At 43.3% G+C, this 25,482-nt stretch overlaps 1 protein-coding gene across 1 annotated transcript in view; it reads right to left on the bottom strand.

The window, feature by feature from the left end:
* ACO1 (aconitase 1) overlaps window positions 1-25,185 on the bottom strand; it is a 60,489-nt gene extending 35,304 nt beyond the window's left edge. Inside the window, exons 1-4 of the mRNA XM_030832659.3 lie at window positions 25,083-25,185; window positions 4,496-4,614; window positions 3,274-3,442; window positions 2,084-2,221 (exon numbers count right to left, since the gene is read on the bottom strand). Of these exons, the coding sequence (XP_030688519.1) occupies window positions 2,084-2,221; window positions 3,274-3,442; window positions 4,496-4,592 (404 nt within the window). The 5' untranslated portion in view covers window positions 4,593-4,614; window positions 25,083-25,185. The remainder of the gene's footprint in view (window positions 1-2,083; window positions 2,222-3,273; window positions 3,443-4,495; window positions 4,615-25,082) is intronic.
* Window positions 25,186-25,482: the final 297 nt, after the last annotated feature.

Raw genomic sequence — 25,482 nt, 5'->3', positions numbered from 1 at the left:
TTGAAAATATTTTTCAAGTTATCTCCTGGTAACTTTGAAGTCATTAAATCTATAGATTTTTTTTCCCCTTTGTTTCATTCATTGCTTCTAAATTTAGAAAGGTTTTTCTTATCAAGACATTTGACACTATATAATTAAATTTTCTTCAAAATCTTTGATGATTTAATTTTTAAAATATTAATGCTTTAAATTATATGAACTGTTCTCTCTACCAAATAATTAATTTTCCCAGCATTGTATGCAGAACAGTTATTTCTTTCTAACTAAAGTTCTATCTAAAGTTGGAAATAATTTTATTTAGTTATACTTCTAGGTTAAGATATCAGCCTTCTACTAGTACCTGGTTGCCCTCCTTGTATCCAAATCCTCGTTGTGTAATCTTGCAGTTACTGGAGTGTACTCCTTCACCCCTGACTTTGGGCTAAATTGTGCAACTTGCTTTGATTAATGTGATTGTGAATAGAAGTGATCCTATGTCAGTCCTCATCTAAGCCTCAAGAGATGCTGCAGGGTCCCGCTTGCCTTCTTGAGCCTCTGTGATCACCACATAGCTGCTTTCTCCTTTAGCCTGGGCTCCCAAAGAAGCACACATAGAATGGAGCTGTCCCAGCTGCCCTACCGATGTGCAGTGCAGTGTAAGCAGTCAACCCAGCAAGGCTGGGTGAGGCACAGCTGCCCAACTGCATTCAGCTGAGATCAGCTGAGCTCCCACCCAACTTGTAGATGTGTAAGAAATAAATTCTTATTGTCTTCTGCTACTGAGATTTTATTGGTAAGATTGGTAGGTTGTTGGTACGATTTTAGCAGGAAGAGAGAAGTGGATATCCTGAACAATAGAAGGAAAAAAGGAAAAGGATAGAGTTTATGGACACCCACGTGGAGAGGCAGAGATGGCCAGATATGAAATAGTTACTTGGAATCAAAAAGGAATAAGACTCCAGTGGTTGGGAAAAAAAAAAAAAAGCCAAACTCTTTTAAAGTCAAACACATACTTGTATTGACAAGCTCTCATGGCAGAATTTGTATGTGTTTTTCACCCAGACTTCAAGCTTAAACACAGGCTGTTCTCACCCAAGAAGTAAATAGAAAAAAAAAAAAAAAAGACTTAATCCCCCCTGCCCCCACCCTGGGGAAAAAAAAAAAAAACTTCAGGGGAAAATATTTATTAAGTCTGAGTTTTCCAGAATATACTTTTTAAAGATTTTTCTTCTTTTTTTAATTTTTTAAATTTTTTAATAGATCTTTATTGGAGTATAATTGCTTCACAATACTGTGTTAGTTTCTGTTGTACAACAAAGCGAATCAGCCATATGCATACATGTGTCCCCATATCCCCTCCCTCTTGAGCCTCCCTCCCATCCTCCCTATCCCACCCCTGTAGGTCATCGCAAAGCACCAAGCAGATCTCCCTGTGCTATGCGGCTGCTTCCCACCAGCCAACTATTTCACATTTGGTAGCGTATATATGTGGATGCTACTCTCACTTTGCCCCAGCTTCACCCTCCCACCCCGTGTCCTCAAGTCCATTTTCTATGTTTACCTCTTTATTCCTGCCCTGCAACTAGGTTCATCAGTACCTTTTTTTTTTTTTTTTTAGATTCCATATATATGTGTTAGCATACAGTATTTGTTTTTCTCTTTCTGACTTACTTCACTCTGTATGACAGACTCTAGGTGCATCCACCTCACTACAAATAACTCAATTTTGTTTCTTTTTATGGCTGAGTAATATTCCATTGTATATATGTGCCACATCTTCTTTATCCATTCATCTGTCAATGGACATTTAGGTTGGTTCCATGTCCTGGCTATTGTAAATAGTGCTGCAATGAACATTGTGGTACATGAGTCTTTTTGAAATATGGTTTTCTCAGGGTATATGCCCAGTAGTGGGATTGCTGGGTCATATGGTAGTTCTATTTTTAGTTTTTTTAAGGAAACTCTATACTGTTTTCTATAGTGGTTGTATCAATTTACATTCCCACCAACAGTGCAGGAGGGTTCCCTTTTACACACAAAAAAGACTTACACTCTGAGATTTTGCACAAAGCAGAAAACCCAACTATTCATCCTAGTCTCTCACCTTCTGTTGAAATCAACCTGGATGGAATGATCAATGACAAGGTCAGCAGGACAGACAGGGTTTATTTTCTCTGGATTTCCTCCTAACTTTTTCACAGCATCACGCATGGCAGCAAAGTCAACCACAGCTGGCACACCCCTAAGAAAAGGGAGATTAAGCAGAAAACAAATCGGTTAAACAAGTGCCATGGGATTTTTCAGCTTTTGCCTCTGCTGATAATATTGGCAATGGGGCTGTTTCATCGGCTGTTTCATCAGTGGTGCTAACAATGGATGTGTTAGAAAAGTGAAAGTGTCTAAACACATTCCCTTCAGCAGAAATCACATCAGTAATAAGTGCCGCGACTGAGTGGTATCTCTATATGCAATTTTATCCCTGCATTGAAGGTCACAGCCAACATGGTCTAAACAGAGAAGCTGTGGGAAAGCTGGCAATTAAAAACTCTGGAACTTTTTCTGCCATCACTGTTCCCTTTTCATATGGTGGGCTGACAAAGACCTGTACAAGATCACACCCTTCAACTTCAGACCAAATTTAAAGGAATGGATATAATTCAGAAAAGTAGGCTGTGAATCAAATTTATACTAAGTGAATGCTTCCTTTTTATTAGAGAATAAAATTTGGGTGATCTTTCCTCTAAAAAAAATGAAATTTGCTCTCCAGAAGGAATAAAATAACATCATTTCAAAATGAAACGGTAATGTCTCAAAATGAAGCCGTGATAGGGAGCAATTCCTGGGAATAGCAGGATGTGAACAGAGGCTTAACAGCAACACATCACGCCTTGTGAACTACGTATCTCCCCTCATGTGACACATATCAACGTTCCAAGGACAGCTGTTTGAAACCTGGCTCCTTGGGTGATAGGACATAGGGGCGAAAAGATTCCGAGATAGCTCCACTCCATACTGTTTCTTTCAACTTTTGCTAGTACACTTAGGACTAGGATCTTGAAGACCAAGGACAAAGATCTTTGCCACTGGAAAAGGTGGAGTGAGTATGCATCCTGATTTGCCTGAGATTATCTCTTCCCGTCTGGGATGACTGCCCTCTTTTGCTTTCAACCGTCTCTGAATGTTGAGTGAAAAATTATACAGTCACTGTGTTTTTTATTTTTGCTTTTAAGAAGCTTTCTTTAAAGGCTGACAAGGGATGCAGAGAAAAACAGAGTGAAGTGACATGAGGCTCACGTGAAGTCCTGCAGGATGACGCGGGCAGGCTTAAACGGCACTTCTATGTTCTTATGCTGCATGACATTCCAATTTAGGATATTTTCAACATCATTTTTCTTCACCAAAAATTGATCACAGTTCCGAATGGCTGCCTCCAGGAGAACTCTGATAGAAAATGGTAGTTGTCCTAGGAGTAAAGGAGAAAGTATAACAAAACCAAACCCATGAGACATCTTATTATAAGAGCTCTCTAAAGCCAAACTCCATACAGACTTGATACAAGGCATCACAGTATTCTTCCAGCAGGGAAAGAGAGTAAATTTAAACTGATTCCAACAGTTTAAAATATAAGACTATTGAATGGATTTAGGAGACATTCAGTACTAGAAAATACCAATAGCCTAGGCAAAAAGAAAATATTACACTTAAATCTTTCATAATAAATGGTTGCCTAGCCTTGGAATCCAGTAACAGAATTTCCCTTAAGTCATCATGAGAGACACGAGTCTAGATAATTTACTGTATTACTGTTAGCAAGTACACACACATACAGTAGTATTTCTTATGAAACCTAGTGTTTAAGAAATGAGAAGATAACCCTTTTACAATTATTATAATAAGACTAAAGAATAGTCAGATACATCTTTCAAAGGAAATAAACCCCTAAACACCATGTAGTGTGGTCATTGGTAACTCTGTTTTCTAGAATAAAACAATGGTAATTCATTAAGAAAAGTTATTTTGTTTATAAAAGAAATGGTCCATCCGGATACATGACAATTATTTACCAGTATTATCCAGAAAAGGCAAGACTACAAAGGTAGAGAAGCATAGGAGTTGGAATAAAAAAGGCTTGTGTTTTCATCCTCTTCTGCTACCTACATAGTTGTTATTTAATCATATCATTTATTCTCTCTGGGCCTCAGCTTCCTCAGGGCTTCTTATGTTTTTAAACATAACATGATAGGGTTGTTATTCAGATTAAACAATATATATGTACAAACACTCTCTATACTAAATGTTATGTAAATGTTACATATATATAATCATTATTATCTACTTGAAAACGAGCAATGTAAGAAAGGTGTGTATTTGTGTGGTTAACCCAAGACCATTCAGCCATCTCTGCTACTCCCTCTTCCAACTCTCCTAAAGCCTAATTTATTAAGTAGCTTACTTATTATGCAAATGATATTCTAATTACTATCAGAGCACTTACATCATAGAGCCATGTACCTACCATATCTTGAATCCTCCAATTTATTCAAATTGAAGAATTTCTTTCCTGGTTGTGCAGGATCCAAAGGCTCAGCGAGGTGTGCAAATGGGTTGCTCATTATTCCTGATGGCCACGTGTCCCTGAAAAGGACAGAGAACATTTAATTTCTACTCTCAAAGCTGGACCTTATTTATTCAATGAGTGTTTGCCCTCTTTAATGATTATGATACATTCATTTCAAGAAATCACTTATCTTCTCAGAGTAGCGGAAAGGTGGGACATAAATGAATAAAAAATGATATCCTTAGCAAAGAAAGTGGGCTCTGTGAAGCTATTTGTGAAAGCTAGGATTCACCTCTCAAGGGTGCATACAATTCCAAACTTCTTTTGCCTTATCTGTATACAACTTTCCAAAATTCTTGCACTGATAAGTCATGAGGAGGAAGGGAAATGAAGGATGTGTTGCATGGTGAATCTCGAATATGTGGACAGACCTCTGAACTGGACTCATGTTTTGCTTGATAGGAGGTTAAGAGGTCCGGAGCAGGTGACATTGTGCAACCGTGTAAAACTCGAACTCTGGAAGAGTGGACTTGAAAGCAGCTGTTTTCTGTTGTAACTGTCTCTGCAGCGTTTTAAATAAACCTGTTAGTTGGAAGTCTTCCCAACTCACTTTTGAGTTGGTAGCAAGAGTGAGTTCACATCAGGTAATCTTTAAGGTACACTGTGGTGGCATAAATGCCCAAACTCCCCAGATATGTTTGGAGAGGACCCTCTACCGCAGCTCTGGGCAGAATTTCTCCTTATCTTTTTTTTTTTTGCGGTACACGGGCCTCTCACTGTTGTGGCCTCTCCTGTTGCGGAGCACAGGCTCCGGACGCGCAGGCTCAGCGGCCATGGCTCACGGGCCCAGCTGCTCCGCGGCATGTGGGATCTTCCCGGACCGGGGCACGAACCCGTGTCCCCGGCATCGGCAGGTGGACTCTCAACCACTGCGCCACCAGGGAAGCCCTCTCCTTATCTTTTTATAAATTATAAGTGGTGAACAAGAAAGGACACTGTTCCTGGCCTCCACCACACAGATAAACAGCGATTTCAAATAACTATATAACTTAGAGCAAAACACTCCGGGGTGGAAGTCGGAAGACTTGCTTTCTAGTCCTACCCCTTGGGCAAAAGTCTTTTAATCGATCCATTCTCCAATAGTCTTAATTTTAAGATAATTATAGTAGCATTCCCCTATCTAATCCAAGGTTTTTATGAATAAATATTCATAAAACCTATTTTGGGGATGACTGATATGGAATGATCAACGTATTACTATAAAATGAAAACAAAGTACAATATCTTACTCAACTTATGATTGGGTAACACCCTGATAAACCCGTTGTAAACTGAAAATATCGTACGTTGAAATGCATTTAATATACTAAGCTACTGAACATCACAGCTTAGCCTAGCCTACCTCAAATATTCTCAGAACACTTACGTTAGCTTACATTTGGGCAAGATCATCTAACAAAGAGCCTATTTTATAACGAAGTGCTGAATATCTCATGTAATTTATTGAATACTGTACTGAAAATGAAAAACAGGGTAGTTGTCTGGGTACAGAATGGTTGTAAGGGTGTCGGTTGTTCATCCTCCTGATCGTGTGGCTGACTGGGACTCGTCACAAGAGAGTATTGTACCGCATATCACCAGCCCGGGAAAAGATCAAAATTCAAAATTCAAAGTGTGTTTCTACTGAATGCCTATCGCTTTTGCACCAAAGTGGTCAAAAAATTGTAAGTCAAACCATTGTGAGTCGAGGACCATTTGTACAGAAAACAACTGTTTGTGGGGATAAAAAGTGACAAGTGGGCCTTGTCTCCATAGAGAGGCCCATGTCTTCATTGAGACACAAAAGAGACTGGTTCCTTTAAGAGGGACAGCGGCCTCGAAGTCAGGATTGGGAGAAAGACTCAGCTTCATTGTATATCCTTTGGTATTATTTGCATTTTTAACTGTACAAATATAACTGTTTGAAAACTAGTTAAAAACTTAAAAGAGATAGATGATGAGCACACCCACTGTGTCTAAAGTCCAGTGCCAGGCAGTTCTGGGGAGAGGCAGCTGAGTGAGAAGCAACCCCTGCCTTCCTGGAGTTAACGAGTGCGGAGACAATAGGATGAGCCGGGCACCGGCAACAGGCGTGAGAGAATGAGAAGGAAGAGTGCAGTGGTCTGCCGAGCACCTTTTTACTGGGAATCGCCTCTTTCCCGTAGTCCCACGAGGTTTTTGCAGGAGCTGCCATTTGGTGGGGGAGAGGGAAGGCTAACTGACTTCTCTAGGAATTCCGGAACTGAAACTAAAGAAAGCCTAGCACGGGATGCTGGGGCGTGCCCTAGATCATCTGCAGTAGAATTACCTGGGGCTCTTTCTTGTTAAAAATAGGCTCCCGAGTCCCACCGCTGAGCTACTGAATCAGAAGGGACTGGGGGAGGCGCCAGGAATTCGACAATCTCCCAGGTGTCTCTAGCACGTGTCCAGTTTGAGAATCATTGCTGGACACCGTGGAGGACCAGGTGAAGAAGGTACACTTGATTCAGAAAGCAGGGAGGTACCATGGAAAGTATATGTTTGAGAGGGGGAGTGAATCGCAACCAAAATACCACACGGTTCAGGAAGGGGGCCTGAACAAGTGAAGCAGGCAGCACAGGGGCTTGGCAGCCTGGGCAACGTTTGCCCGGCTAAGGGAGCGGAAGCCACTTGGCTCCAGCCGCGGGCTGCATGCTGGAATATGCCAGCCCAGTGTGGACAGAGCCAAGTTTTCAAGCGAGGCTGGCAATCTGGATTTCTACACGAACATTCTTGATTTATAAATGTCAGTAACTAGATTTTTCTAAACTACTGAGTGGGCCTGCAGCACAATGGCCAAACCAAACATGCCTGAGGGGCACTACCTGACCTGTGTTCTAACTTAGCCTGGCAGATGTTTTGGAGGAATGGGAGGTAACTACAGAGAGAAAACTCAGGCAGGAAACTCCGGAAGTGGTAGGAACCCCTCGCTGAACTGGGCACGGTGGGCTGTTCATATCTTTCAAAAGCCTTAAGTCACTGAATCATCCCTAAAGGGGCTCAGTTTGCCAAAATTCTATGGTTAAACCAGTTGCCAAATTGTACCCATATTTGCCATGATGCAGTGAGGACACAGGACACAACGTGTCAGTTTGCTTCCCCGTAACTTATAAATGCCCTGGCAGAACTCTGGAAGCCTTACACGATTCCTGCTGTTCCTACCACCCTACAAAGCCAGCTGGTATTTCAGGATGGATATAGTGACCAGTATGGCTCTTGTAGAAAATGTGTCGTATAAAGCACTCTCCATCTGCCTCCTTTTTTCCTTAGAGACTAGATAATTGTGTAGTTTCACTATATAAATGAAGGAAATTTTACTTGCAGAAGTTAGGAGAGAGAAGAGCCAGTGACTAATTACTACGTATCAGCGCGTGCCAAGTGCTTCATACCATCTTCTATAACTCTGGCAACATCTCTGTAAATTCCAGCCTATCATTACTCCCATTTTACAGCTGAGAAAACTGCAGCTCAGAGAGATGGAAAAACTCGCCTCAGGGCATACATCCAGTAAGAGGCAGAGCTAGGTTTTGAACTCTGGCTTTTTCCACCAGCCCCTTGGGGCTGCCTCTCCAGGTGTGGCAACTCCTGGTTTGAAGATGGCGCTGGCTGGAGGTCACCAACCAGCCCCCAGAGCTGAAAAAAGCCAGGAGACGCATGGGCCTGAGAAATCCTCCAAGAGGCAGTTCTGAATACTAGAGTTGCCTTTCCTTCTTTCTAGGGGTCACCCAGCACAGTGGCCTGAGCCAGGCATTGATTGTCACATGTCCCTTGCCACTCTGAGCCACAGGTCAGTGGAAAGCAACAGGAGCTATGTTTTTGCAACCCCAAACTGGTTTTGCTTGGAAGTTGGGAAATGGACCTCCCCCACCACCACCACCCCCTTATAAGCCTGTTGGGTTCTGGAAATCAGAGCCACTCCACAGTTTCACTCATTCTATCACTCTTGTTTCAAATGACCTTATAGGAGTTCCTAGTGCTTTAGTAGTCCCAAGAGGGAGCCAAAACAACCACATGCCAAGCAGGGTGTGAGGGGAAAGATCTTTGGTTTGGGAACAGTCCAGATACAAAGTAGAATCTAGGCATTGTGAATGTACCTAGGTCTGCCTTACCCTGGCCAGAATCCTAGCCCATCCCCAAACCTTGAATATTACCCCAAATTATCCCAAGATCTGTGATTTTGCTAGAAACGCCACCAACTGGCCAGGGAATCTTGTCTACTTCCACAACCACAGAAAGCACAGACCCCACTGTTTCAATTCCTTTCTTATCTGCATTGTTCCTGCCTTTTTTTCTGTTTTGTCTAATCCCCATTCAATACTAATAAAAGAGAGGAATGAGCAAACAGAGAGGATCTGGGGGGAGAGGGTGGAGTGTCATCCTAGGTTTTTTTCTCTTTTGGAAGAGGGAAGAATTAGTATGCATGGAAATATGTTCGGGTTGCTGCCTCTTGTGTTCCACAGAATAAGGTGGTACTGCATGGAGGCAAAGGAAAAAAAAAGAGAAAAAAAGGAAAGAAGGGCAAATGATATCTTTTAAGCAGCGAGTTTACAGCTCACTCAGAACTTGCCCTTCCTGAACACTTGTGTTGAGAAGGCTAGGACTGCTGATATCTGCCTGGCCTCTGAATCAAGTGGGACCCATGGACAGTTCTCAAAGAAAAGGAATCCAAGAAGAGACACTTGCACCATCTCTGAAACCCTTCACTACATCTGTTCACATTCGGAAAGAAAAGATAATTATTTGGTAGTAAAACGGTGTCTCTCAAAGCTAACCCATCCTGAAATACCAGCTGGGTGACTTGGCATGATCCTTACAGATACATTTTGTGCATTGAAGAGTAGGGGTGGGGAAGGGAGTGCTGGACACCAGATTTTTAAAGTAAATTACTAAAAATACTAAATAGTAGGCACAGGCAGGCAGATCTGAGACACTTAACACATGAACTACTCTCCCAGTAAAAAAGGTTGAGGGAGTTCAGTACTGGGGATCCTCTCCAGCCACAGACGCGGTATTGCTGCCAACTGACCTTTGGCCTCTATTTAGGACAGTGGCATGTGACTTACTTGGAGAGGCACCTTCACTTGTACATGTGTGGCTTGGCATTGATCCGTCACCACAGGCTAGGGACACTTTGATCTTAGATGCTAAGGAGGTAATGAGGTAAATCAGAGAATGGTGAGCCTACCTTAAAGAACTTTACCTAGGACTACATCAGGGGACCAACATTCCCCTGATGAGAAAATGGAGGCCCTAAAAGGAAGTTGATGGCCTGGGGTCACAGGATTATAAGTGGTAACACCAGGAGAAATATAACTGATTTTCCCTCCAGTAAAAAAGCAAATTTCTGGCAGAGAAAACAAACAAACAAACAAAAACACCTTAAAATCCTTCGTAAGTAGAGTTGAAAAAAGTACTACTTAGGCGTATCACAGTCTTCTGGCACTTTTGTGAGTTAGTTCTATAATCATTCACTGAACCTTCCGTGGTTCAAAATTCCAGAGAACTGACTGACAGCTAAACTTTGGGAAAACAACCTGTGGTTAAGTTTTTAACTGCTCTTGATGACTAGTTTATTCCAAGAGAGGCAGAGGAATGACAAATCAATTCTGCTGATGTAAATATCAGACCCACATACCATTCATATGCAAATGAACACAAAAAAGAAAGATACAGAGTAAAGTTAAGATATATAGATTGCCAACAGGCACACGAAAAGATGTTCAACATTGCTAATCATCAGAGAAATGCAAACCACAATGTCAGTGGTTTTGCAAATGAAAACCACAGTCTCACACCTGTCAGAATGGCTACCATGAAGAAGACCACAAAAAAAAATGTTGGCGAGGATGTGGAGAAAACGGAACCCTCCTACGCTATTGGTGGGAATGTCAATTGATGCAACGACTGTGGAAAAGAGTATGGAGGTTCTCAGAAAACTATAAACAGAACTACCACATGATCCAGCAATTCCACTGCTGTGCATATACCCGAAGAAAACGAAAACACTTATCTGAAGAGATACATGCATCCCGATGTTCAAAGCAGCATTCTTTACAGTAGCCAAGATATGGAAGCAACCTAAGTGTCCATCAACAGATGAATGGATAAAGAAGATGTGGTACATATATACAATGGAATATTACTCAGCCACAAGAAAGAATGAAATTTTGCCATTTGTAACAATTGGACTTGGTGGGTATTATGCTTGGTGAAATAAATCAGAGAAAGGTTATCACTTACCTGTGGAATCTAAAGAATAAAACGAATGAATATAACAAAACTGAAACAGCACAGAACAGACACTTAGATCAATGGGACAGACTATAGAGCCCAGTAGTAAACTCACATACTTATGGTCAATTAATCTACAACAAAGGAGGCAAGAATATGCAATGGAGAAAAGACAGTCTCTTCAAAAAGTGGCGCTGGGAAAACAGCTACATGTAAAAGAATGACATTAGAACATTTTCTAACACCATATACAAAAATAAACTCAAAATGGATTAAAGACCTAAATGTAAGACCAGAAACCATAAAACTCCTAGAAGAAAACGTAGATGGAACACTCTTTGACATAAGTCATAGCAATATTTTTTTGGACCTGTCTCCTAAAGCAAAGGGAACAAAAGCAAAAATAAACAAATGGGACCTAATTAATCTTAAAAGCTTTTGCACAGCAAAGGAAAACATGGACAAAACAAAATGACAACCTATAGAATGGAAGAAAATATTTGCAAATGATATGACCAATAAGGGGTTAGTTCATATCCAAAATATATAAACAGTTCATACAATTCAATACCAAAAAAACAAACAACTCAATTAAAAAATGATACCAGTTATAACCTATGTGGAATCTAAAAAATAAAACAAATTAGTGAGTATAAAAAAAGACTCACAGATATAGAGTATAAATTAGTGGTTACCATTGGGGAGAGGGAAGGGAGGAGGGCAAGACAGGGGTAGGGGTCTTCGAGGTATAAACTACTATGTATAAAATAAACAAGCTACAAGGATATATTGTACAGCACAGGGAATATAGCCAATATTTTATAATAACTATAAATGGAGTATAATCTTTAGAAATTGTGAATCACTATATTGTACACCTGAAACTTATATAATGTTATAAATCAACTACACTTCAATTTAAAAATAAACTTAGAAAAAAGATCAGAAAAATACATTAAAAGAAAATTTTAAAAACAAAATTTTTATGTATTTATTTAGGCTGCGCTGGGTCTTAGTTGGGGCACCTGGGATCTCCGTTGTGGCATGTGTGATCTTTAGTTGCAGCATGTGTGATCTTTAGTTGTGGCATGTGAACTCTTAGTTGCAGCATGCATGTGGGATCTAGTTCTCTGACTAGGGATCAAACCCGGGCCCCTTGCATTGGGAGCATGGAGTCTTAGCCACTGGACCACCAGGGAGGTCCCTAAAAGAAAATTTTAAAAATAGATGCTCATTGTGGAAACACTATTAATCAGCTATAAAAAATGAGGTAATCCTACCATTTGTGACAACATGGACTTTGAAGACATTATGCTAAGTGAAATGAGTCAGAAAAAGACAAATACTGTATGATCAGATTGCACTAATGTATAGAAGTAGAACCTAATTAAAAAAAGAAACACAACTCACAAAAAAAAAGAAAATGCAAGTGAACAAAAAGAAGAAAATGAAAGTCATCTCTAATACCATGGTTTGGAGTTTCATTTAACATGACTTAAATGTACTTGGATTTTTAAAAAATGATTAGACCTCACATTGTTTTGTAACTTGCTTTTTTTCCCACTCAGCAGTAGACCACAAACATCTTTATAGAGCCATCATGTGATATTTTATATCACTTTTAACTACACCATAAAAATCTATCATTCAGATATATAATTTATTTAAATCTCTTATTATTAAAATACATAGGTTGTTTCCAAGTACTAACATTCAAATACCGCTTGCAACTTTTGTATACATTTCTTCGAATAGCTCCTTAATCCATTTCCTTAAAATAAACTCGTAGCTCTCAGTTCCTAGAAGTAGGACAGCTGGGTGAAAGGATCGGATATCTCCATTGGGTTGCACATCACCAGGTTGCCAGGGAAAGGCTGTACCAATTTTATGACCCTTCTCTGAAGCAGTGAGTAAATGAAGATAATTTGTCTTTACCTTTTGCCAAACTGAGAGATTAAAAAGCTAACCTTGGGCATTTCTCTAATTGCTAGTGAAGGTGAATACCTTTCCATCCCTCTGTTAGAATCTGAATTTCTTCTTTTGTAAACTCCCTGTCTGCCAGAAAGGGCAAACTGAGGGTCACTAAGATGGCCTCTGGAGACCAAATGTTCTCATCTCCGAGGGGACTTCACTGCACTGTTCCTGTGGATGAGACTCCGCTCTGTAGTCCTGGAGAGGCAAGGACTGCCTGTGGCCTCTACCTGATCTTGAGACTTGCTGTCTGTAAGATTCCCCTTTACCTGAAGGGAGCCCTAAAATCTAATGCACAGTTTGCTCACACCCATGCTCAGGTGCACTGTGAACCTAGTTGGTTATAGCTAAGTAAGTGACCAATGAGCTTACCTCACAGGCAGAATCCCCACTGGGGTCAGTGAGCTTTGCTACCTGTAACCCAGACCATTTCCAAGCCCAGGCAGCAGTCTTGCAAATGGGTTTTGTGAGGGAGCCCGAGTACAGCATATGGACAGTACAATGCTAAATCACTGCTCTTGCTAGAGGATCGCCTGGGACTATACCCCAGCTGACAGTCATGATGCCTGTTTGGTACAGCCAGATTTGTAGAGATGTTTGGAATAGTCGACTGATTTTAGCTAAATGCCAACGATCAGATAAAATAAGAGTCACGTTTTCCGGTGTTTTTCCAGCCTTTGGAGTATATAAATCTAAGATTTAGCTGCTTATGCTGTCGGAGTTGAATCTTCTTAGGTTGTCTTATGATAGAGAAAGAGACATGCATATGAATGGGCCCTACCACCAACCACAGGATTTCCACGCATCAGTGGGAAAGAGCAGAGGACAGGCGTAACCCTGGGCAGCAGAATTCCCCTCAGTAATGGGATGGGGAGAATAAAGTTGGGGGGTGGGGTGGAGATTGTGTGTAATCAGTTTCCTGGAGAGTTTGGAGAGTTTGAAAGAGCCTTCAGGTGATTAGTTGAGAATCACTGCTCTGTGTGGTCTAAAGTACAGACAACACACTCTCAGAATTGTTTATTTAGGATATCTAAAGACACACAAGAGTAGATTTTTTTTAAATCTATGCTAACAACAGAAAGAGGTTTCTTCTGTATTCATGTGGTTTACCCACCTCTCTTCCTCTCTTCTCACATTTTCCTAAATATACCCTCCCTGAATTTTCATGGCTTCCAACTCCGAAGTTAAAGCAGTATCACTGCATCTTTTAGGGTTTACTTCAGTTCACTAAAAAGATTAGCTGTGCTTCATTTTTTTCTGTTTAAAGAGAAATTAATTGGTCCCACCCCCAAACTGTTGTGTATCTAAACATCATGCTACTTATAAACAACTTTTTGTCAAAAGTGAGATTCCAAGGATGTCTATAAACAAGATTGAGGTCAGAACCATTCAGGCCCTCAAACCACCATGGCTTGTCAACTCGGTTCTTTTACAAAGCGGAGAACTAGAAATATTAGTTCTTTGCTTTATTTGATGCAGACGCATCTGGAAAAATGGAATAGCTGAATAGCTCTGAATTTTCCCAGAGACCAAGTTTCTTTGATCTTCTTAGCTGTTCATAAAAGTATTGAAAAAAAAATACACACACTCCAAAAACAACACAAAAATCTCTTAAATGTGATACTTGTAACCAAAAGAATTTTAAAGCCGTAAGTGCAATTGTATATTTTGGGAGAGAATGAAAAAGAAAGAAAGGAAAAAAAAAAAACAAAAACGGAAAAAGAGTAGTACTGTTGTAGGGAAAATGGGGCATGAGAGAATGGTCATGTCCCAGGCCTAGAGTCCTTGGGATGGCTGGCCAAGTGAGTGAGCCATAGTAAAGTGAAAGTGGGTTTATTTACAGAGGTACACACTCCACAGAAAGAAGCAGCCCCAGGGGTGGGATCCTCTTGGAAAGTGAGAGCAGCCCCTGAAATGTGGGGCTGGTTAGTTTCTATGCGCTGGGCAATTTCATAGCTAACGAGTGGAATATTCTATCTTGGAGACGGGGTGGGGATTTCCAGGAATTAGGGCACCACCCACCTTTTGGCCTTTCATGGTTGTCCTCAGAACTGTCATGGTGCCTGTCTGTGTGTTGTTTAGCATATGCTAATATATTACAATGAGTGTATAATGAGGCTCAAGGTCTACGGGAAGTTAAATCTTTTGCCATCTTGGACCTAGTTGGTTTTAACGAGTTTTTGTCGTATCCTCAGGATATGTCATTCTTTTAAAGGTTGTGCCTTGCCCCTGTCCCTCCTGTCTCAGTGCAGAAGGAGGGTCTTAGAGAAAGAATGACTTTATGACAGTATAACCAAATCCATCAACACATTTTTCTTGGGCACTAATTAATGCAAAGTGCACTTTACACCACAAAAGTCAACAAGACTCTGCTTTCAAAAAGCTTTGCCATCACACAATAACTTGTCACTTTTTGCTAAAATTTTAAGTTATCAGTCTGTTTTCACTAACTGTTTTGTCTCATCCTGGACCACTGACCAGAATGCTCCACATATATTCCTAGAGTTCTAAAAAGAGCTATAACAGTTTTTAAATGATTCAGTTTCATTCTGAATAATCCACATAACCTTTCTGTGCCTCAGTTTCCCAGTCTGTAATATAAGGTTACTTGATGATCTAAAAAGTCCCTTCTGGGTGAAAAAATTCTGTTTCATTCATTCATTTGTTCAACATATATTTATGTTAACTGCGTAACATGTGCCGGGAACTGTATTAGGCACCAGGGATGAACTTGGGAACAAAATTGACAAAGCCCCCTCATGGTGCTTCCATTTCAGTGGAGGTAGATGGACTAAACAATAAACAAACATAGAAGCAGAACGTCAGACTGTGACCAGTTCTGTGGATAAAGCAGGACAGGGCACTAAGGAGTGTCGCCGTGAAGGGTATCAGGAGATCAAAGAAGGCCTCACTGATACGGAGCCACTTGAGAACGAGCTTGAAGGAAGTGAGGGGGCAAGCTCAGCGCAATCTTGAGGAGGGGTCAGATCATGTGCAAAGGTCCTGAGGTGGGTCTGAGAGAAGGCAAGGAGGCCAGAGCAGAGTGAGCGAGGGCAGAAAAGGAAAAGATTGAGGTGGGGAGTGGCAGAGTCAGCTACTGTAGGAACTCTGACTAAGGACAAACTACAAAGTACTCTCCTAACTTTACACTTGGTTTTAATTGTACATTTCCAACATCAGAATTTAGGTTTGGTAAGATATTAACTCATACTATGAAAACATTAGGTTGCCATTTAAAAAGTAGCTACTTCCTGAAATCTAACCCTTCTGTTTCCCTGAACTTCATTAAGTAACACTGGAAATTTTCAGGATGTATCATAAAAATGATCATGACTCACTCAGCAGATGTCCATAGCCACTGCCAAAGGTAATGGTCAGGATTTGGGGGACCAGAGCCGTGACCACGGCACTGTCTGATCAAGCAGCCCCTGCCCCAGCACTGTGCTGTGCTCAGTGGCCAAGACAGCACAACATCATATGAAATTTCCAAAAGAGAAAACTTCCCTGACACATCCTTTAAGCTCATTTTAAATTAACTGCAGTAGCACAAACTCCAAAGAACAGAAATAGTTACCTTTATTTTCTGGTATCGCTATGAACTAATATAAACAGAGTTTCACAAAAAGTCTTGCTGAACTTCAGATTTATTATTCCAGAGATGCACTGAGAAAGGAAAGTCTTTGTGGGGTCATGAAACATTTGTCCAGAAAGTAAAGGAAGAAGCAGGGCAGGACCCCCTCAGAACCAGGTGTCCTGGCCAGTCCTCAGCTCCTGACCTCATCCTCTCCTCTTTTTTTTTTTTTTTTTTCTTTCGGTACGCGGGCCTCTCACTGTTGTGGCCTCTCCCGTTGCGGAGCACAGGCTCCGGACGCGCAGGCTCAGCGGCCATGGCTCACGGGCCCAGCCGCTCTGCGGCATGTGGGATCTTCCTGGACCGGGGCACGAACCCGCGTCCCCTGCATCGGCAGGCGGACTCTCAACCACTGCGCCACCAGGGAAGCTCCATCCTCTCCTCTTTAAGGCCAGTCCTCAGCCCCTTCTCAGACTGTGGGTCCCCTACCCTGCAGCAACCCACCGTTGCCAGTAGGGCTTCAAAAATGATGCCTGCAGAGCCCCGAAGTCCTACTGCATCTAAGTCCTAAGAGTAGGGGGTGCGAGGGGGCAGCAACTGTAGTTGTTACTAGCATTACAGAGCAGGCCTCGTCGATAGCCATCCTTTAAGAGTGGCGTGATTTCCTCAAGCTCCAAACTCATTTCGTAGATCCTTGGTAACAAACTTTTCTAACTCAAATTTTAGAAATTAGAAATAGTGTCACCACGAAAGGCTGGGTGTCAGGCTGCCGGAGGTCTCACAGGGCAGCATTTCTCTTCATGAATTCACCATGTTTCTGAGGTCATCTACCCCAACCCACTTCAGCACTGCTCAGACCCAAGAATGATGACTCGTACTAATAGAGTTCCCAGAAGCTTGTGGTTTAAGCCTACGTTTCTTGGTTTTCGAGAAGAAAGGCAGCTGCCGGGAGGACCTGAAGCTCCTGTTTTCTGACCAGCACGTTCTTTCCCCGCAGTGGTATAACCATGTGGTTAGGAGCTGGGAAGCTGCAGCCAGACTACAGGCGTGCTGAGAGGGAACTCAACCCAGATGGAGGGAACGTCCATCTGGCCTTAAGCCCAGCTCTTAAGCAATGATGCTCTAGTCCCATCTCAGCGCCCCACAGAGTGGCATGGCATCTACACGCAATGGCCATTTTATTGGGTCAAAGATGTGACAAGTAATAGAGCAGCATTCGACCATGACACATCTACTACCTGGGCCTCGCCGGCTTGTCTAAGAAAAGGGACTGACCCAGATTCATTCATACATTTGACATTGATAGACACTGATTTGACATTGATGGGAAAAAGAGATGAGTCCGCTTACTCTTCAGTCACACACAGACTGGTCAGGAGTTTAAGAGACTATCAAGCAGTCCATGCTACAGCAGCAGTGGATGGAGAGCGATAAAGAAGCACCTAGGGGTGCTGGAATTCCTTCGCGGTGCAGTGGTTAGGGCTCCGAGCTTCCACTGCAGGGGGCACAGGTTCCATCCCTGGTTGGGGAACTAAGAGCCTGCACGTTGCACGGTGCAGGCAAAAAAAAAAAAAGAAGCATCTAGGGATAGCACCTAATCCAGCATGGGAGGGGGTCAGGAAGACCTCCGGGGACAGGCACGCCATGCACAAGCCTTCCAGAACTACACTGAGGGAAGGAGTCGGGGAAAAAATATTCCGGGCAGAGAAAACAGCACGTGTAAAGGTGCGGAAGGGCTTCCCTGGTGGTGCAGTGGTTGAGAGTCCCCCTGCCGATGCAGGGGACACGGGTTCGTGCCCCAGTCCGGGAAGATCCCACATGCCGCGGAGCAGCTAGGCCCGTGAGCCATGGCTGCTGAGCCTGCGCGTCTGGAGCCTGTGCTCCGCAACGGGAGAGGCCACAACAGTGAGAGGCTCGCGTAACGCAAAAAAAAAAAAAATGTGCGGAAGCGTGACCCTGTGGGAGCCATAAAGCAGTTCCATGTGGACGAAGGACAGGGCTCACGACGGGCACGGTAAGAGGAGAGGGAAAGGGAGGGGCGGGGTCCACATCATGAGGGACCTCGCAGAAAGGCTCGGGTTTATCCTGAAGACAGGGAAGCACATTAAAAGATTCTAAGCTGGAATCTTCAAGACCTGATTTGATTTTCAGAGATCACTCTGGTAGTGGTTAAGAGCTGACTTGGGAGAAGGATGCTAGATGGGTGTCAGGGAGGCAGGTTATGGTGCTATTACAGTCATCAAGTCGGAAGAAGGGGGCAGGGGCAATAAATCCCAGGGAGAGTTAAGAAAGGAGAATGGACTGAGGGTGGGTGAGAAAGAGAGATCTGGGATAGCTCCTCTGTTCCTCATTTGGGCAAACTGGCAGAGCCAATGACCACAATGGGAACCGGGATGTCGGTTTTAGACATGGGGAATTTGGGATGAAGAGGAACAGCAGGCAGCAGCATATATGTGCTAGGAGCTCAGGAGGTCTGGGCTGAGAGAAGTTTGGACAGGCATTCTGCCATGAGTGCTATATCACTCCATAGGCACTGCAGCCTGCTGACATGTGCCGAGTGCCCGTGGAGTGCCAGATATCTTATCCACATTGTCTAATATGGTCCCTCAGCAACTGTGAGATAGGGACTACCATCCCATTATACAGATGAGAAGACTGAGGATCAGAGAGGGTAACTTGCCAATGCCCTGTGGCTGGTAAGTGGCCAGATTGGGAGTGAAACCCAGGGCCCCTGATGTCAGGGCCAACTTCCTCGCACCCTGCTGCTTCCAAATAGGCATAGCATTTTATAGCCACTCCTCATCCCAAAACCCACATTCACCAAATGGATTAAAAAAGTTAAATCGCACTTTAAAACAATCTTCAAACTCTAAGGTATATATGCGAGGACTAGATAGTCAACCTCTAATTTCCCCTAAAATATCCTTGATTTTGGCAAAATTTGTATGACAGATAACTTTTAAAGTACGGGTTGATGTCAAAAACCCATCACCAGGCATCACCAACCCTTAAAATGTAACTGATTCCTTGTCTAAGCAAATAAGGCTTTTATGAAACATAGCAATTCTGAAGACCAGTCTGGAGGCTGGTCTTTATCCCACCACTATTATAGAACTGTCCTGCACGTATCTGCGTAGCTCTTGCATGTAACCGACTGTCCACAATGATTCGTTTCCTTCTCCGCTTCTCAACCAAAAATTCAAACCTGGCAATCCTGTAGGAGGACACCGTCTTCGACTAACATGCCTTCTTCATGAATTAGGCCACAATGTGTACAATTTGCTTTGTAATTTTACAGTAATGGTCATGAAAGGATGACGAGGTTAAGGAATAATTAAGGGTTCCATACATGTCAGTCTGAGCAACAGCTCAGGCAGATCACACTGTTCAAAGATGGGCTTCCCCAGATTTCTTCTTAAGTCACGAAAAGAGAATGAGAGAGAACCCCAGCAGCACGCACGCACAGCAGCCTTGCCAATTCATCAGAAAGTGGATTAACTTCTACGACAAAGACTAAAGTAGAACCTGAGGAATCTGGGAAGTGATGCGCTCAGAGAGTGTGATATCACTTTGATAGTTCTACGCAGTGGGATATACATACTTACTTCGAGAACCTGGTCTGGCTCCCAAATATATGTAGTGCTTGGAGAGAGAGAGTTTCCCGTCTTTGCATGTTCCCAACATCCAATCCCAAAGCCCTTTGGTTTCCAATCTACACTTAAAATCAGACTCTGCCACTTTCTGCCGTAGACAAGATTCACTCTATCTGCCTAAGCCTCAGTTTACTTCTTTGCAGATTTAAGGCAACAATAGCTGCCCTGCACTGCCCTGCCCAGCTCACAAGGGCCACTGTGATAATTAAAGGAGGCAATAGATGAAAAGATGGTGTACACTGGGAGCAACTCTATACCTGTGAGCTGCCGTTATTCATGAGATTGATACCAACTTACTTCATGGGGCATGTGGACCCTAAACATAGCCAGTTTCTTCTACTGAAGATTTAAACCTACATCTTAAAACATAATAGATATTCTAATGTTGTCAGAGTCACTCTTCCCTACCAAGGGAAAAAAAGCATTCTAGAATAAGAGAAGACCTAAACGCTCCAGATATATGTGAAAAAAATGACAAAAGACCATAAAGACCATTTTCCTCAAAAAAAAAAAAAAAGATGTCTTCTTTATACTGGCTCAAATTGAAGATTTTTTTTGTTGCAGTACTTTAAAATCTTTAAAAATCTTGCAGGTGAGATTAAAATGTCCGTGGTCCTAGGCAATATCTGAAATTTTTCCTTTGAACATAATGCATTTCTTTTGTAATCAAAATTTTTCTCCAATGAACTTAATCAATTTAAATTAATTTAGCATCTATTTCTTGAGCATCTTCTTTGCATTAAGCATTTTTAAGTAGCATAGGAGAAAGGGAGATAAGGAAAATCTTGTTTTACACGAAGATTATGATCTAAGGAGACTGAGATAAGCTCACAAAGAACTATAATATGCTAAGGGTCATAAGAGAGGTCAGAGGAAAGTGACAGCTATAACTAAGGGAGTTGAGAAAGGCTTAACAGAGGAGAATTGGAAGAAGGAAAGAGGGAAGACTGATTTAGCCTAGAAGGCAGAGAAGAGAGGAAATGCGGAAGCAGAGGAGGGGGACCACACAGCAAGTATTCGAAGTCTGCCCCGGGGTTCGGTTGTGCTGACATTAGGACAGAAGTTTTAAGATTTTGTTAAAGCAGTTAGTACATGCTTGTTACTAAAAGACATAACAAAGATACTTTGTTAGTTTATACAGTTGAAAATGAAGATGCTAACTCCTGGAAGAGGGAAAAAAAGAAGTGAGTTTGAGGAAAGGTCCCGATGAAACAAGATCGGTCAAATGCTAATGTTCATAATTGTTGAAGCCGGAGGGGGGCGTATACTCTCCACTTCTTTGGATGTCTGCAATTTTCCATTAAAAATGGCTAAAAAAGAAATGAAGGCCATTCAGTCTAGTCAGCTGATGGCTTCTCAGGTGATGGTGCTGATCCGAAAAGAACATTCTAACCTCTAGGTCAGTTGGAGGGAACGGGCAGGGCTGAGGCTGCAACTGACTCCACAGGCAGAAGTAGATACTGCACAACATAACTAAGGGCTGTTTTCAGTTCCCCATGCCTCTCGCTCCATACTTCTTTCTCAAATTCCCACTGGGAGGAAGGGAGTAGCAGGGGTCTGCTACTGGCCAAGTTGGTGCTAAGTCAGTCTAAGAAAAACGAAGCCAACTATGTTGCCCTCAATGTACAAATAACTGTAGGAGTTATTTTTGGTCAAGTCAAATTTTTTTTTAATTTTTAAATTTTATTTATTTATATTTGGCTGCGTTGGGTCTTCGTTGCTGCGCGTGGGCTTTCTCTAGTTGCGGCGAGGGAGGTCTACTCTTTGTTGCGGTGCACGGGGTTCTCATTGTGGTGGCTTCTCTTGTTGTGGAGCACAGGCTCTAGGTGCGCAGGCTTCAGTAGTTGTGGCGCGGGAGCTCAGTAGTTGTGGCTCGCGGGCTCTAGAGCACAGCCTCGGTAGTTGTGGCACCCAGGCTTAGTTGCTCCGTGGCATGTGGGATCTTCCCGGATCAGGGCTCGAACCCGTGTCCCCTGCATTGGCAGGCGGATTCTTAACCACTGCGCCACCAGGGAAGTCCGGTCAAGTCAATTTTAATATTTGTTTAGTACTTGCTAGAAAATATTAATAAGCAAAGTGAAGAGAATTAAAAACCCACTGTAGCCCGCCACCAAGAGAAAAACCACCCAGCGTTTGGCACATCCTTTGCCTCTGTCCACGCGTGTGCACATCTGTACATACACGCACATGCTTTCTCTCCTCTTCACGGTAGGATCACAGTCTTGGGTAACATGTTTTTCAATTTTAAAACTGTACTTCATGGCATTTAATGAAACAGCGTTTTACAACATCAGTTTAAGGGCTGCACAGTAGTCCATTAGAAAACAGTCTGATCTGTGTGGATGGACGTAGAGACTGTCACACAGAGTGAAGTAAGTCAGAAAGAGAAAAACAAATATCGTATATTAACACATATGTGGAACCTAGAAAAATGGTACAGATGAACCAGTTTGCAGGGCAGAAATGGAGACACAGATGTAGAGAACAAACATATGGACACCAAGGGGGAAAAGTGGCAGGGGGGTGGTGGTGTGATGAATTGGGCGATTGGGATTGACATGTATATACTGATGTATATGAAATGGATGACTAATAAGAACCTGCTGTATAAAAAAATAAATAAAATTCAAAAATTTTTTTTAAAAAGTCTGATCTGGTGCTTCTAACCTTGGACAGGGGCTTACGTCAAACAAATATTGTTCAGTAAAATGCTTTGGTCTGAGAGGGCTCTCTCTCTCAATATTACTTTGAGTTAATATATACTAGTATCATATATACTAGTTTAGAAATAGGATGCAGTAATTTGTTTTAGCAGGAGAGAGGGAGTGATGGTAACATTCTAACAGAAATAATCCTATCTTCCTTGAAAAAGTATAGGTTGTTGGGATTTTAGTTTTTTGTTTTGTTTTCAGGTTGTAAAAGCAATACATGAATGCTGCAAGGCAGGCAGACATATGTTACCACAAAGAGTAACAAAGATAATTTCCCTGCCTTCCTTCCGACTCCACTGTCCAGAACTGGCTACTGTTGATAGTTTGGTATGTCTGTCTTCCAAACATTTATAAGGCTAAATATGTGTGTAATTTCTATCTGGAATTTGTGCTGACAGAACAAGGAGCAACAGAAGTAATCCAGTGAGTGATCCCACCTACCACACAGCAGCATGCAGGGCACTGGGCTCTGGCAGAGGCTGAGGAAGGACCACTCACAGGGACACCCCTCTGAAAGTGGAAAGTGAAAGAGCACCAAGGCTGGGTGCTCTTATTCACCAGTCATATTCCAATAAACTCAAGGCTGCTCAACCACAAACAGAAATGATCATGGAGGACAGGAAGGCAACAACACGCCTCCCTATTCTTTTGCAAATCACTTCTCAAACACTTGCAAACTCTCACACAAACCCTTCCACACTTGGCATGGGGTCCCCATGGGCACGTCTCCGAATGCCTGGGTCCTGTGTGCCACATCACTGCTACAGTCTGGACTTACGCACAGGTCACCTCTGCAGGAACAGAAATAACCAAAGGCATCTGAGAGCCTTGCCAGTTTTCAGGAGGCCAGCAGGGCTCATCATGCCTTATGTGGGGACCTAGTTCTTGGTTTCCAGAGTGGGGTCAAGCTTGGTTGCAACTACCAGAGGTTAACCATCCATGCATGGTGTGGTGTGTGTTCCCATTCAGAGGAAGGGTCACAAACAAGAAGCAGGCCCAATGATTTAAGCCTCTGAAGCATTTCCTACACCGGTGGCTCTCAAAGTGTGGTGCAGGGGACTCTAGGGATCCACAAAGTCAAAACCACTTTCGTAACAATGCCAAGATGCTATTTGACATTTTCACTCTCACATTTTCCGGAGTACACAGTGGAGTTTTCCAGAGGCTATATGACATGTAATACTGCAACAGACTGAATGCAGAAGCAGATATAAGAATCTAGCTGATGAAAAAGCAAATGAAAAACAAAAAAGGAATCTAGCTGCTGTCTCTTAAACCTGACATTAAAGAGATTTGCAAAAATATAATTAATACAATGTCACTCTTCTCAGTAACGTTCTGTTTTGAAAAGGATGGTTATTTTCATAAAGATACGTTATGTACAATACGTCCACTATTATGTCTAAATGCATTACTAAATATAGTAAAATATTCTCAGTTTTAGTTATATTTGGCAAATATTGAAATATATAACCCACATAAAAGTTCCTTAGTATACTGATTTTTTTTTTTTTTTAGTATACTGATTTTTAAGTAAAGGGGTTTTTGAGCACCGCCCCCAGAAAAGTTTGAGAACTGCTACCCTGGAGGCTGTCCCCGACTCCCTACCCCCATCCCCGCCAACACACACACACACACACACACACACACACACACACACACACACACACACACACACACACACACACACACACACACACACACACACACACGCTGTAAGGAGGGTTATGTATGTGGCAGGAAGGAAGATGTGCCATTCTGATGTGCTGGCTGAATTAGTAAAGGCAGCCCGTGCTCCTTCCTGGATCTCTGAATCTATTAGGATGGGCTCTATCCCCACCCCTTCCACCGAGGGTCTCTTCCCCCCGCACTCCGTTTTCCCCTTACCACTTGGTGTGTTTTCCCCCATCTGTCAGAACCTCTGAGGATTTCCCTATCCCGCCACCCGCAGCTCGGCGAGGACTCCCCGGTGAGGCCCGCACACCCTCCCTGAGGTTAGGACTCCCCAGTTCAGTCAGCCGGAACAGTCTCAGCGTGGACTCTGGGCGGCCCGCACAGCCCAGACAAAGAAGGCCTAGGAGAGCCATTTCCAGTCCCCAAGACCTGTCCTTGGCTCAGCACAGGCTGGGGACAGGGCGAAGGGGTCAGTCCCCAGGAACTAGTCCCCGATTTTCCCCTCGGCCTTCCCCGGATCCCCGCCCCGGGCCGCCCGGCGCGCTGCAGTCCGGGCAGTCCAGGCTCGGGGAAGGTGCCCGGGGCGCCGCGGACTCGCGCCCACCCTGCCAGGGCCAGGGCGGCCGGCGCTCCCGCCCGGGGCCGGACGTCGGTCGGGCCGCGACGTACTCACTTACCGCGAACTGCACTGCAGGCTCCGACCGGCGGCCGGGAACCAGGCTGCGGGGCCCGATCCCGTGCGCTGCGCGATTCCAGACGCCGAGCTCCTCCCCTTGTCGCCCCGGGGCCACCGGCCGAGGGGCGGAGCCGGGGCGGGGCGGGGTCTGCAGGGCGAAGGAGACCTCGCCCCCCGCGGGAGGGAGGGTTGCTAGGGGCCAGCGGCAGGCTCCTCCTATGCGGGCCCAGGCCTGGGACTCGCTCACTCTGGGCCGTGCAGTATGACTGTCCAGCTCTCTAGGAGGGGAGCCGAAGGGACGAGGGGAAAATGCCACTTTTTAAAATGATTTGGCCGTCAAGCTGGAGGCTTCCCTATCTGGCACCCCGGTACGTGTGGTCACCTCCCCTCTCTCCCTTTTG

Source organism: Globicephala melas, chromosome 6 (genome assembly GCF_963455315.2).
Source record: "Globicephala melas chromosome 6, mGloMel1.2, whole genome shotgun sequence".
Classification (NCBI taxonomy): Eukaryota; Metazoa; Chordata; class Mammalia; order Artiodactyla; family Delphinidae; genus Globicephala; species Globicephala melas.
The sequence above is the reverse complement of the archived record's forward strand: the minus strand, read 5'-3'. Positions and strand labels throughout refer to the sequence as shown.